Source organism: Carcharodon carcharias, chromosome 5, assembly GCF_017639515.1.
Source record: "Carcharodon carcharias isolate sCarCar2 chromosome 5, sCarCar2.pri, whole genome shotgun sequence".
Lineage (NCBI taxonomy): Eukaryota > Metazoa > Chordata > Chondrichthyes > Lamniformes > Lamnidae > Carcharodon > Carcharodon carcharias.
Genome location: NC_054471.1, coordinates 14,409,870 through 14,425,338, shown reverse-complemented (window position 1 = coordinate 14,425,338; position 15,469 = coordinate 14,409,870). Strand labels below are relative to the sequence as shown.

Genomic DNA, 15,469 nt, shown 5'->3' with positions numbered 1-15,469 from the left:
GTATGACATCATTGCAATTACGGAGTCATGGCTGCAGGGTGACCAAGGCTGGGGACTGAATAGAAAGGGTGCTTGATGTTTAGGAAGGACAGGCAAAAAGAAAAAGGAGGTGGGGTGGCGTTGTTAGTTAAGGATCAAATCAATGCATTATTGACAGAGGATATTAGCACAGAAAATGAAGATGCAGAATAGGTTTGGGTGGAGCTAAGGAGCAATAAGGGGCAGAAAGCATGAGTGGTAGTTGCCTATAGTCCTCTAAACAATAGTGATAAATTAGGGGATGGCATTAATCAGGATATTAGAGATGCATGTAACAAGGGTGCTACAGTAATCATAGGTGTCTTTAATCTACATATGCACTTGGCAAACCAAATTAGCAATAATACTGTGGCAGATAGATTCCTGGAATGTGTATGAGATGGCTTTTTAAACCAGTATGTTGAGGAATCAACTAGGAAACAGGCTATCATAGATTTGGTATCATGCAATGAGAAGGGGTCAATTGATAATCTTGTGCGAGGTCCTTTCGGGAACAGTGACCATAACATAAAAGAAATCTTCATTAGGATGGAAAGTGAAGTAGTCTAAGCTGAAAATAGGATCCTAAATCTAAACAAAGGAAACTACAAAGGTATGAGGCATGAGTTGCTCAAACAGATTGAGGAACTTCATTAAAATACATGAGGGTGGATAGACAACGGCTAATATTTAAGGAAAAAATGTATGCATTGCAACAGTTAAACGCTCCTTTCTGGCACAAAAACAGGACCATGGCTAACAAGAAATTAAGGGTAGTATCAGGTCCAAAGAGGAGTCATATAAAGTTGCTAGACAAAGTAGCAAGCCTGAGGATTGGGAGCAGTTTAGTATTTAGCAAAGGAGGACCAAGAGATTGATTACCAGGGGAAAGATACAGTATAAGAGTAAACTTGCAAGGAACATGAAATTGGAATGTAAAAGCTTATGTAAGTATATAAATAGAAAAAGATTAGTGAAGACAAATGTAGGCCCTTTACAGTCCGAAATGGGAGAATTTAAAATGGAGAACAAGGAAATGGCAGAGCAATTAAACAACCGTTTAATGCCAGGACCCTTCCCTTCGGAACACCATGGTCCACTCCTCCATCACCCCCAATGCCTCATCCCCTTCCCATGGCACCTGCCCATGGCATCGCAGAAGGTGCAGCACCTTTACCTCCTCACCATCCAAGGGCCCAACCGCTGCTTTCAGGTGAAGCAGCGCTTCACTTGTACCTCCTTCAATTTGGTCTACTGCATCTGCCACTCCCAATGTGGTCTCCTCTACATCAGGGAGGCCAAACTCAGACTGGGTGACCGCTCTGCAGAACACCTTCAGTCTGTCCGCAAGCATGACCCAGACCTTCCGGTCGCTTGCCATTTCAACACTCCATTCTGCTCTCATGCCCACATGTCCATTCTTGGCCTGCTGCATTGTTCCAGTGAAGCTCAACGCAAACTGGAGGAACAGCACCTCATCTTCCGATTAGGCACCTTATAGCCTTCTGGACTTAACATTGAGTTCAACAACTTCAGACCATGAACTCTCTCCTCCGTTCTCACCCCCTTTTTACATCCCCTTTCTTCTACATTCATTTTTATTTTTTACCCACTTGTTTTATTTTTATTTTTATTCATTTATCTATTGTTTTATCCCCTTTTTAATCCCATTTTCTATCCTTCCCCCCACCCCACTGCTGCCCTCTCCCATTCTCTACAGGGCCATCTGTCACTTGTTCCATTTTTTTTCTTTCACACAATGCTCTTCTTGTTCTGCTATAATCACATTCTGCTTTCTTATCTTTACACCACTATTAGCACCTTTTTTAGCACTAACCACTGCCATTAACAATCCCTTTGTCCTTTAGTTCATGACGTCTGTGTCAATCCCTCCTTTGTCCCCACCTATCGCTGGCCTTCTACCCAGCTCCACCTTCCCCACCAACCCCCTTAAACAGTATAAATTTCATCATATTTCCACTTCTCTTCAGCCCCGAAGAATGGTCATACGGGCTTGAAATATTAACTTTGCTTTTCTCTCTCCAAAGATGCTGTCAGACCTGCTGAGTTTTTCCAGCATTTTCTGTTTTCATTTCAGATTTCCAGCATCCACAGTATTTTGCTTTTATCAATTAAAGAACTACTTTAATTTGGGTTTCACGAAGGAGACAAAAATAATTTCCCAGAAATACCAGGGACCAAGAGCTTAGTAAGAAGGAGGAATTGAAGGAAATTAGTATTACAAAAAATATAGTGCTGGAGAAATTAATGGGACTGAGCCGATAAATCCACAGAGCCTAATAACCTACATCCCAGGCTACTAAAGGAGGTGGCCATGGAAATAGTGGAAGCATTGGTTGTCATCTTCCAAAATTCTGTAGATTCTAGAACAGTCCTGGCAGATTGGAGGGTCACAAATGTAACCCCACTGTTTAAAAAGGAGAGGAGGAGAAAACAGGGAATTACAGACCGGTTAGTCTAACATCAGTAGTATGGAAAAAGCTAGAGTTCTATTATAAAGGATGTGATAACAGGACACCTCGAAAATATCAACAGGATTAGGCAAAGTCAATATGGATCTGTGAAAAAGAGATCATGTTTGACAAACCTACTGGAGGTTTTTTGAGGGTGTAACTAACAGATTAGATAAGGGAGAACCAGTGGATGTCGTGTATTTGGACTTGCAGAAAGCTTTTGATAAAGTCCCACATAAGAGGTTAGTGTGTAAAATTAAAGCACATGGGATTGGGGGTAATATATTGGCATGGATTGAGAATTGGTTAACAGACAGGAAACAGAATCAGAATAAATGTGTCTTTTTTGGATTGGCAGGCAGTGACTGGTGGGGTAATGCATGGATCAGTGCTGGCATCCCAGCCATATATATTTCCAAGTTTGCTGATGACATGAAACGTGGTAGGAATGTGAGTGGTGAGGAGATGTTAAGAGGCTTCAAGGCGATTTAGATAAGTTAAGTGAGTGGGCATGGTAGATGCAGTATAACGTGGCTAAGCGCGAAGTAATCCACTTCGGTAGGAAAAACAGAATGGCAGAATATTATTTAAATGGTGATAGATTGGGAAAGGTTGGTGTACAAAGCGACCTGGGTGTCCTTGTACACCAGTCACTGAAAGCAAGAATGCAGGTGCAGCAAGCAGTTAAGGAGGCAACTAGTATGTTGGCCTTCATTGCAAGAGGATTTGAGTACAGCAGCAAGGATGTCTTACTGCAGCTGTACGAAGCCTTGGTGAGACCACACCTGGAGTACTGTGTGCAGTTTGATCTCCTTACCTAAGGAAGGATATACTTGCCATCGAGAGTGTGCAGCAAAGGTTCACCAGACTGATTCCTGGGATGGCAGGATTGTCATATGAAGAGAGATTGGGCCTACTAGGCCTGTATTCACTGGAGTTTAGAAGAATGAGAGGAGAGCTCATTGAGAACATATAAAATTCTGACAGGGATGAACAGGCTGGATGCAGGGATGATGCTTCCTCAGGCTGGGAGTCTAGAACAAGGGGTCACAATCTCAGGATATGGGGTAGGCCAATTAGGGCTGAGATTAGGAGAAACTTCTTCACTCAGAGGGTGGTGAGCCTGTGGAATTATAGACCATAGAAGTCTGTTGAGGCCAAATCATTGAATATATTTAAGGAAATAGATTTCCAGACTCGAAAGGCATCAGACATATGGGGAGAGCATGGGAATACGGTGTTGAGATAGAGGATCAGCCATGATCATATTGAACGGTGGAGCAGGCTCTATTTTCTATGTTTCTATGTATGAGGAGCTAGTTAATTGTGTAAATAGACTAAATGGTGTGCAGGTAAATGAACAGTGGGAAACATTTAAAGAAACAGTTCTAGATCTTCAACAAAGCTACATTCCATTGAATAACAAAAATTCAGTAAGACCAAGCCATCCATGGTTCACTCAGAAAGTTAAGGACAGTATTAGATCAAAAGAAGGAGCTTAAAATGTTGCAAATAACAGTAACAAGTCTGAGGATTGGGAGTGTTTTGAAGACCAATGGGCCACCAAAAAGTTGGTTAAAAGGGAAAAAAATAGATTATGAGAGTAAACTAGCCAGGAATATAAAAGCTTTTAAATCTGTTTTTATATTTTCTTTTACTTTTTTTTAAAAAGGAAGAGAGTAGCTGAAGGAAACGTTGGTCCCTTTGAAGCAGAGACAAGAGCAATTATCATGGGCAATGAGGAAACAGCAGAGGGATTGAACAAATATTTTGTGTCTTCACAGTAAAAGACACAAGTCCCATACCAGAAATACTGTGTCTACAAGAGCAGGTCAGAGGCTAAGAATCGTGCAACGAATAACTCACCTCCTGACTCCCCAATGCCTGTCCACCATCTACAAGGCACAAGCCAGGAGTGTGATGGAATACTCCCCACTTGCCTGGATCAGTGCAGCTCCCCCAACACTGAAGAAGCTTAACACCATCCAGGACAAAGGAGCCCGCTTGATTGGCACCACATCCACAAACATTCACTCCCTCCACCACCGACGCACAGTAGCAGCAGTGTGTACCATCTACAAGATGCACTGCAGGAATTCACCAAAGCTCCTTAGACAGAACCTTCCAAACCCACAACCACTACCCCCTAGAAGGACAAAGGCAGCAGATAGAAGGGAACACCACCATCTGGAGGTTCCCCTCCAAGTCACTCACCATCCTGACTGGGAAATATATCACCATTCCTTCACTGTCGCTGGGTCAAAATCCTGGAACTCCCTTCCTTACAGCACGGTGGGTGCACCTACACCACATGGACTGCAGAAGCTTATGAAGGCAGCCACCAGCTTCTCAGGGGCAACTAGGGATGGGCAACAAACGCTGGCCCAGCCAGTGAAGCCCACATCCCATGAATGAATAATAAAAAAAGTTAACCTGGGGCGAAAAAGAGTGAAGAAATTAGAAAAATTAAAATGAGCAGAGATAAAGTATTGGAGAAATTTAATAGATTAAAATACGAGAATTCCCCTGCACCTGATGACCTGCACCCTAGAGTTCTAAAAGAGATAGCTGCAGAGATAGCGGATGTGCTAGCTATGATTTTTTTCCAAAATTCCTTAGATTCAGGAACAGTCCCACCAGATTGGAGGTTGGCAAATGTTACACCACTTTTCAAGAAAGGAGGAAGAGAGAAAACAGTGAACTACAGGGCAGTTAGCCTAACATCAGTTGTTGGGAAAATGTTGGAATCCATTCTTAAGGAAATCTTAACAATGCACTTAGAAAAGGATTGTATGAGTAGAATAAGTCAACATGGTTTTACCAAAGGGAAATCCTGTTTGACAAGTTTATTAGAGTTTTTTGATGATGTAACTAGTTGGTTAGATAAAGGGGATAAAGGTGAGGTGAGAGTGATTGCCCTTGACATCAAGGCCGCACTTGACTGGGTGCGGCATCAAGGAGCCCTAACAAAACTGACGTCAATGGTAACCGGGGGGGGGGGGGGGGAAACCCACTTCGCCAACCCAGCCCTCACCCTGCAGCCTCCAAACTTGCCTGAGGCCACTTCCCCCTCTTCGCTAATCCAGCCCTCGCTCAGCAGTCTCCGAACTTGGCTGAGGTGACTTCCCCCCTTCGCTAATCCAGCCCTCGCCCAGCAGTCTCCGAACATGCCTGAGGCCACTTACCCCTCTTCGCCAATCCAGCCCTTGCCCAGCAGCCTCCAAATTTGCCCAAGGCCGCTTCCCCCACTTCACCAATCTAGCCCTTGCCCAGCAGTCTCCGAACTTGCACAAGGTCACTTCCTCCATCGCCAATGCAGCCCTTGCTCAGCAGCCTCCGAATCTGCCTGTTCCTAATTGCCCTTGAGGTGGTGGTGGTGAGCTGCCTTCTTGAACCACTGCAGTCCATGTGGTGCAGGTACACCCACAGTGCTGTTAGGGAGGGAGTTCCAGGATTTTGACCCAGCGACAGGATGGCGAGTGGCTTAGAAGGGAACCTCCTGGTGGTGGTGTTCCCATGTATCTGCTGCACTTGTTCTTCTAGATGGTCGTGGTCATGAGTTTGGAGGGTACTGTCGAAAGAACCTTGGTGAGTTTTCTGCAGAGCGTCTTGTAGTTGCTGCTGCTGCTACTGTGCATCGGTGGAGGAGGGAACAAATGTTTGTGGATGTGGTGCCAGTCAAGTGGGCTGCTTTGTCCTGGATGGTGTCTAGTTTCTTGAGTGTTGTTGGAGCTTCAACTGGAGAGTATTCCATCACACTCCTGGCTTGTGCCTTGTAGATGGTGGACAGGCTTTGGGGAGTCAGGAGATGAGTTACCTGCCGCAGGATTCCTAGCCTCTGACCTGCTCTTGAAGCCACAGTACTTATCTGGCTCATCCAGATCAGTTTCTGTTCAATAGTAACCCCGGGATGTTTATAGTGGGGGATTCAGTGATGGTAATGCCATTGAATGTCATGGGGAGATGGTTAGGTTCTCTCTTGTTGGAGATGTTCATTGCCTGGTACTTGTGTGGCGTATATGTTGAATGTTAACATACTTGTCATATGTCAACACAGGTCTGGATATTGTCCAGGTGTTGCTGCATTTGGACATGGGCTGCTTCAGTATCTGAGGGGTCTCGAACAGTGCTGAACATTGTGCCATCATCTGAGAACATCCCCACTTCTGACCTTATGATGGAAGGAAGCATGGATGAACCATCCCAATAGATGTTTGGGCTGAGGAAACTTACTCTGAGGAACTCCTGCAGTGATGTCCTGGAACTGAGATGATTGACTTCCAACAACCAAAACCAACTTTCTTTTTTGCTTGGTATGACTCCAAATGGTGAGAGATTGCAGAGCTCTGAGGTGCAGAGGGATCCCGGGGTCCTCGTGCATGAATTACAAAAGGCTCGTATGCAAATACAGCAAGTAATTAGGAAAGCAAACAGAATGTTATCATTTATTGCGAAGGGAATTGAATACAAAAGTAGGGAGGTTATACTTCAGTTATACAGGGCACTGGTGAGGCCACATTTGGAGTACTGTGCACAGTATTGGTAACCTTATTTAAGGAAGGATGTAAACGCATTGGAAGCAGTTCAAAGGTTTACCAGACTAATACCTGGAATGGGTGGGTTGTCTTATGAGGAAAAGTTGGACAGACTCGGATAGAAACCAGTGAAGTTTAGAAGAGCAAGAGACGACTTAATTGAAACATATGAGATCCTGAGGGGACTTGACAGGGCGGATATGGAGAGGGTGTTTCCTCTTATGGGAGAATCTAGAACTAGGGTGGCTGTTTAAAAATAAGGGGTCGCCCATTTAAAACAGAGATATGGGGAAATGTTTTCACTCAGAGGGCTGTGTGTCTATCAGATCAGCCATGATTTTATTAAATGGCAGAGCAGGCTCAAGGGGCTGAATGGCCTACTCCTGTTCCTTGTTGGTATGCCCAGCCCTAATTGCCATTGAAAAGGTGGTGATGAACTGCCTTCTTGAACTACTGCAGTCCACATGGTGTAGGTACACCTATAGTCCTGTTAGGGAGGGAGTTCCAGGATTTTGACCCAGGGACAGTGAAGAAATGGCGATATATTTCCAAGTCAGGATAGTGTGTGCCTTGGAGGGGAACTTCCAGGTGGTGGTGTTCCATGCATCCACTGCCCTTGTCCTTCCCAGCGATAGCAGTCGTAGATTTGGAAGGTACTGCCTAAGGAGCCTTAGTGAGTTTTTGGGGAGGCAGCAGCGTAGTTGTATTGTCACTGGACTGTTAATCTAGAGACCCGTGGGTAATGCCCTGGGGAACGGGTTTGAATCTCACCATGGCAGCTGAAGGAATTTTAATTCAATATAAATCTGGAATTAAAAGTCTAATGTTGACCATAAAACCAGTGTCGATTGTTGAACAAACCCAACTGGTTCACACATGTCCTTTTGGGAAGGAAATCTGCCGTCTTTACCTGATCTGGCCCACATGTGACTCCAGATCCACAGTAACATGGTTGACTCTGAAATGCCCCCTGAAATGGCACAGCAAGTCACTCAGTTGTATTAAACCAATAAAAAGTCAATTTAATACAAAAGCAAAATGCTGCGGATGCTGGAAATCTGAAACAAAAACAAAAATACCTGGAAAAGCTCAGCAGGTCTGACAGCATCTGCGGAGAGGGATACAGTTGACGTTTTGAATCCGTATGACCCTTCATCAGAACTAAGCCATATAGAAATGAGATGAGGTATAAGCTGGTAGAGGGGGGTGGGACAGGTAGAGCTCAATAGGGGGCCATTGATAGGTGGAGGCCAAGAAGAGACTGCCAAAGATGTCATAGACAAAAGGACAAAGGGATGTTGACGGTGGTGATATTATCTAAAGGATGTGCTAATGGTGACATTAAGGGAAGCAAGCAGGACAAGCTAGTGGCAAATGGCCCCAGTGCGGGTGGGGTGGGGGGAAGGGATCGAAATGGGCTAAAAGGTAGAGATGAAACAATAGATCGAAATAAATTTTAAAATAGAAGGGAAAAGTAAAAAAATAGTTGTAAAAAAATTATAAATTATTGGAAAAAGGGGGATCGGAAAGTGGGTGGGGATGGAGGAGAGAGTTCATGATCTAAAATTGTTGAACTCAATATTAAGTCCGGCAGACTGTAAAGTGCCTAGTTGGAAGATGAGGTGCTGTTCCTCCAGTTGGCGTTGAGCTTCACTGGAACGTTGCAGCAGGCCAAGGACAGACATGTGGGCATAAGAGTAGGGTGGAGTGTTGAAATGCAAGCGACAGGGAGGTCTGGGTCATGCTTGCGGACAGACCGAAGGTGTTCTGCAAAGCGGTCACCCAGTCTGCGTTTAGTCTCTCCAATGTGGAGTAGACTAAATTGAGGGAAGTGCAAGTGAAGTGCTGCTTCACTTGAAAGGAGTATTTGGGCCCTTGGATGGTGAGGAGGGGGGAAGTAAAGGGGCAAGTGTTGTTGCCCATCCCTATTTTACATACGAACATGAGAATTAGGAGGAGTAGGCCACTCGACCCTGCTCTTTCATTCAATAAGGTCATGGCTGATATGACTGTAACCTCAACTCCACAATCCTGCCTACCCCCAATAACCTTTCTTATCATGAATCTATCTAGCTCTGCCTCAAAAATATTTATAGACTCTGCTTCCGCCGCCTTTTGAGGAAGAGAGAAAACTTTTCTCATCATCTGTCTGAAATGAGTGACCCCTTATTTTTAAACGGTGGCCCCTGGTTCTCACGTTTCAAGTCCATATGACTTTTCTTCAACTCTGAAGAAGAGTCATATGGACTTGAAACGTTAACTCTGTCTTTCTCTCCACAGATACTGTCATACCTGCTGAGTATTTCCAACACACTATTCATTACATCTTGCCAACCAGAAAATGACCCATTTGTGCCTACTCTCTGTTTCTAACATCTGTCATAGGGAAAATGTTAGAAGCTATTTTTAAAGACATGATGGTAGGACACTTAGATAAAATCGGACACTTAGATAAATTCAAGGGAATCAGGCAGAATTGACACTGTTTTGTAAAAGGGAAATCATGTTTAACCAATTTATTGCAGTTTTTAGAAGAAGTAACATGTGCTGTGGATAAAGGGAAACAGGTGGATGTACTATACTTAGATTTCCAGAAGGCATTTGATAAGGTGCCACATCAAAGGTTATTGCAGAAAATAAAAGCACATGGTGTAGGAGGTAACATATTGGCATCAAATGCCTTCTGGAAATCTAAGTACAGTACATCCACCAGTTCCCCTTTATCCACAGCACATGTTATTTCTTCTAAGAACTGCAATAAATTGGTTAAACATGATTTCCCTTTTAGAAAACCATGTTGACTCTGCCTGATTACCTTGAATTTATCGAAGTGTCCTACTATAACGTCTTTAAAAATAGCTTCTAACATTTTCCCTATGACAGATATTAAGCTAACTGGCCTGCAGTTTCCTGTTTTCTGTCTCGTTACCGTTTTGAATAAAGGAGTTGCATTCGCTATTTTCCAATCTAACAAAATCTTCCCGGATCTAGGGAATTTTGAAAAATTAAACTCAATGCATCAACTATCTCAGCAGTCACTTGTTTTAAGATCCTAGGGTGAAGTCCATCAGGACCTGGGGATTTGTCAGCCCGCAGCCCCAACAATTTACTCAGTACCACCTTTCTGGTGATTATAATTTTCCTGAGTTCCTCCCTCCCTTCCATTTCCTGAGTCACAGCTATTTCTGGGTTGTTACTTGTATCCTTTATAATGAAGACCAATGCAAAATACCTGTTCAATTCATCTGCCATCTCTTTATTTTCCATTATCAATTAGTCAGACTCATTCTACAGGACCAACGCTCACTTTGTTCACTTTTTTCTTTTTTAAATATCTATAGAAACTCTCACTTTCTTTTATATTTCTAGCTAGCATTCTCTCATACTCTTAATTTTTTTGTCATTGTTTGCTGTTTTTTATATTCTGTCCAAACTTCTGACCTGCCACCCATCCTTACGCAATTATGTGTTTTTTTTCAAGTTTGATGCTAACTTTAATTTTTTTAGTTAACCACAGATGGTGGGTCCTCCCCTTGGAATTTTTCTTTCTGATTGGAATGATGCTTGACTAACAAGGGAGCCAAAGGTTATCGGGGGTAGGGGGGATATGGAGTTGAGGCCACAGTCAGATCAGCCATGATCTTCCTGAATGATGGATCAGGCTCAAGGTGCTGAGTGGCCTCCTCCTGCTCCTAATTTGTATGTTTGTAAAATACTGTAGATGTTGGAAATCTGATATTAATACAGGAAATGCTAGACGTATTCAACAGGTCAGCATTTGTGAAGAAAAAAACAGAGCTCATGCTTCATGTTTCATCTGAACTGGAAAAAGTTCAAAATGTAATAGATTTTGAGCATGTACAGAGGCAGGAAAAGAGTTTGGGATGAAGGAGATCAAAAGGGAAGGTCTGTGATGCAGTGGCAGGCAGGAGATTAAATGACAAAAAGAGCAACAGTGCATGGCAAAATTAGATGGTAATGGGACAACACTGAATTCAAAAATTTCAGATCATAATCTCTTCCCCATTTTTTCAAATGGCAGCTGTCGATGACAATTCTATTTAATCCTGTTTACACTCCCTTCTAGATACATCTTTTGTTCATTTAATAGTTCCATTGCCATCTCCTTTTGCCACCTCCTCTATCTTTGCCCCACACCATCCTCCTTTACATGATTTAATCTCACCCTATTTCAGACTTTCCCTTTTATTCTTCCATCCCTCCACACTTCCTCGGCTTCTGAACTTGATTAAAACCTGTTATAATGACAAAAGGCCCTTGGCCTGAAATATTAACTTCATTCCTCTTCCCACATGTTGCCCGGCTTGCTGTGTACATCCATCATTTTATTTTTTAATTACTGTAAATCAGTGGCCTGTTATTCTTAAATGACATAAACATACCTATGGTATTAAAACAGCAAATCCTCAGTCAGCGATGCCATGGCTATCTAATAGTATATTTAAGTCTTATGTATTGTGTACGCTTTCTGTAAGTGAAAATATCACATTTACTTCCTCTGTCATGTCCTCTGGCATGCTTCCCAAGGCACACTTTGCTATTACACTTTTATTAAACAAAGTACACTCTGACTTAACGGTGAGCAGTGCCAAGAGAGACTCCTAGAATGTTAGAAGAGTGGATTTTATTTTTTAGTACTCCTCAATTCAATAAGGTTTTAATGAAAATCAGATGTCGCAGATTTATTCAAGTACTCAAGTCATACTTCAAGTTACTTGCAGCTGAACCAGTTGGTTTAGTTGAGGAACTGAAATGTGTTCTGAGCTCAGTATCTCAGACCTGCACAAAACCATGGCAAACAGCCAGTTTTTGATACATTTCTCATACTCCCTCTGTGTGACAATCCACACAATTCTGTATTACATAATTATATAAAAGCTAAAATACAACAGGACATAAGGAAAATCTAATTTCCTTATCACTTACCAATAACTTTAGTTTTCCTGACTTAAAGCTCTTTTATCTGTTGAGCTTCCAAGTGCTTTGTTACCATTGTTTCATTATTGTTCCATATAATTGCTATTCTACCAAGTGAAGCCTTTAATTAGAAATCTGCTTTTTGTCTCTCATTTGTACGAGTTAAAATGGTTCATGAATGATCATGCTCACACTATTAGGTTCACACCATCACACACACTATCATGCTCACGCACACATCCTCACACTATCACACTCACACGCTCACACTATCATAGTTTTCCTTTGGTGAACAAATTATTCTCCTATACTTAAGTCAAAAAATTCAATCATTCTTTAATTAAACTGACCATTGCTATGGGACCAACCTTAACCCAATAGCACAGTGGTACTTTAAATTGACTTGAGGTTAAAGATGAAAAATCCTACAATATACAAAGAAATAAATACTAGTATAATATTAGACGACTTCAGAACAGTCTGATTAATCCTTTGTTTATAGGTATAAGAAGAATATAACCATCAATTTTAGCAGTGAGCTTACCTGCTTCATCATAAGGTTCAGGTTCAGGAGCTCCAGGCTGCCATCATGCATAGTAACATTTTGATTGTTCCCAGGGTCACCAGACGTTTCTCTGGGTATCCAAGAGAATGAAGCATCATGCAGCTCAACTGCTGAGTCAGGATCGTTGGGTTCCCCTATACACAGTTGTACTGAGTGAGAGGTCTGCTGTGTGAACAAGGTCTTCAATATTTTTTCAATGGAAAACTCAATTTCAAATTCCTTACCAATGATTCAGGTACTAAGTATTCTAAAATATTTCAAATGTCACCTGAAGATGGTAACTCCCATCACTAGTGGGTCAAAGAGATAGAAGTGCAGTATTAGACTTCATTTTCTGGAGAATCATCTGAGACCTCTCTGTCACTATTTCACTCACTTCCTCTCTGATTCACCCAGTGTTTATGATTACAAGAAATTCCGACTCCGTGACCCCGGTCCATATCCTTCCCCCCAGTATCAGTCCTTTTCTTTATTCGTTCATGGGAGGTGGACATCACTGGCAATCAGTCCATACAGACAAATCTGAAGTACTGTACAAATGTAAAGTACTGTATAGCAAGTAAATCGGACAACAAAAATGCACAGCAAGAAAATTGGGCAACAATTAAATTGCATGAAAGGTATTAAAATAACTTTAAGGAGGAGAGCTGGAATCTTAGGAGGTTCAATGCTCAATGTATCCAACAAGTGCAGGGCAACAAACAACAAAGCCAATCGCTTATTTAACCATACATAACCAGAACAGTTGAACACAGATCAAAGGGAGTCGCAGTCAACTGCACAGTATTCTAGTCAGACTGCACCTTCAGCACTGTGTCAAATTTTAGTCAACCAGTTTTCTCTAGTTTAAGGGAAGGTCGTGTTTGACAAACTTGATCGAATTTTTTGAGGTAACCAGAGTGTTGATGAGGATAATACATTTGATGTGGTCTTTAAGGACTTCAGCAAGGCTTTTGATAAGGTCCCTCATGGCAGGCTGGTCAAGAAAGTAAGGGTCCATGGGATCCAAGGCAAAGTGGCACGTTGCATCCAAATTTGACTGAGAGGCAGGAAGCAGAGGGTGATGGTAGAGGGATGTTTCTGTGACTGGAAATCTGTTTCCGGTGGGGTTCCGCAGGGCTCGGTGCTGGGGCCCTTGCTGTTTGTGGTGCACATTAATGATTTAGACTTAAATGTAGGCGGTATGATCAAGAAGTTCGCGAATGACATGAAAATTGGCAGGGGGGTAAATAGTGAGGAGGATAGCCATAAACTGCAGGAGGATATCAGTGGAGTGGTCAGATGGGCAGAGCAGTGGCAAATCGAATTCAACCTGGAAAAGTGTGAGATAATGCACTTGGGGGGCTAACAAGGCAAGGGATTACACTATGACTGGTAGGACTCTGAAAAGCATTGAGGATCAGAGGGATCTTGGTGTGCATATCCATAGATCCCTGAAGGTAGCAGGGAAGGTAGGTAGGTGGTTAATAAGGCATGTGAGATACTTGCCTTTGTTAGCCGAGAATATAGAATACAAGAGCAGAGAGGTTATGCTGGTTAGGCCACAACTGGAGTACTGCTCACCACATTATAGGAAGGATGTGGTTGCACTGGAGAGGGTGCAGAGGAGATTTACCGGGTTGCTGCCTGGGCTGGAGGGTTTGAGCTATGAGAAAAGATTGGATAGGCTGGGGGTCAATAACCAGAGGGCATAGATTTAAGGTAAGAGGCAGAAGGCTAAGAGGGGAGTTGAGGAGAAACTTCTTCACCCAGAGGGCGGTGAGAGTCTGGAACTCTGCCTGAAAGGGTGGTTGAGTCAGAAACTCTCATAACATTTAAGAAGTATTTAGATATTCACTTGCATTGCCATAGCCTCCAGGGCTATGGGCCAAGCGCTGGAAAATGGGATGAGTGTGGTCAGATCTTTGTTGACCAGCGCGGACACGATGGGCCAAATGGCCTCCTTCTGTGCTGTTGATGTCGATGAGTCTCTGAGTCTAACAAGACTCAAGGGAGACATTCGGACCATTATTCCTTGTCTCAGAGCTCTGCATTATTAGGAGTCACTTGGGCTTTTGAACCTGGAAAGAAGGCACCTGAATGATCTTACAGAGTACATGAGATAGTAGATTGAATGGAAAAAATACATCTAAAAAAAGTACTGAAGAATTAAATTAGAGCAGGACATGGGAACACAGATTTAAACGGGTAAAAGGTTAAAAACAAAAGGCTTGCATTTATATCGCACTATCCTCAACCACCAGACATCTCTCTTTTTTTGTTTTTTTAAAAGTCTTTCATAGGATGTGGGCATTGCTGGCTAGGCCAGCATTTGTTGCTCATACCTAATTGCTCTGGAGAAGGTGGTGGTAAGCCACTGTTTTAAGCCACTGTGCAGGTACGCCCACAGTGCTATTAATTCCTTTTTGACTTTGTAGCAGTTTGAAATAACTGAGTGGCTTGCTAGGACTTTTCAGAGGGCTTTTAAGAGCCAACCATATTGCTCTGGGTCTGGAGTCTGGAGTGTAGGTCAGATCAGGTAAAGATGGCAGGTTTCCTTCTGTAAAGTACATTTGTGAACCAGATGGGTTTTTATGACAATTAACAATGGTTTCATGGTCATCACTACTGTGGCCAGCTTTTAATTCCAGATTAATGAAAGCTAAATTGCACCAGCTGCAGTGGTGATATTTGAACCCATGCCCCCAGAGCATTGGACTAGGCTTCTGGATTGCTAGTCCAGTGACCTTACCACTATGCCCCCACTTCCTCAAAGCATCTCAAAGCACGTTACAGCCAATCAAGTAACTTTAAGATTGACATCAACAAGTGCTTCTTAATGAGTGATCAATTAGGAAATGGCCTTCCAAATATCGAGGGCATTTATAAATCAATTTATAACCAACTCGATGAATGGGAAATTTAGACATTCTGCATATTAAACTAAGATGCCTCCCTCA

General features: G+C 42.7%; 1 protein-coding gene across 2 annotated transcripts in view; it reads right to left on the bottom strand.

Annotated features, from left to right (window-relative positions):
* abcc10 (ATP-binding cassette, sub-family C (CFTR/MRP), member 10) overlaps positions 1-15,469 on the bottom strand; it is a 310,704-nt gene that overhangs the window by 185,777 nt on the left and 109,458 nt on the right. For both annotated transcript variants that reach the window (XM_041187839.1, XM_041187840.1), the window contains one exon: positions 12,510-12,664. In XM_041187839.1, the coding sequence (XP_041043773.1) occupies positions 12,510-12,664 (155 nt within the window). The remainder of the gene's footprint in view (positions 1-12,509; positions 12,665-15,469) is intronic.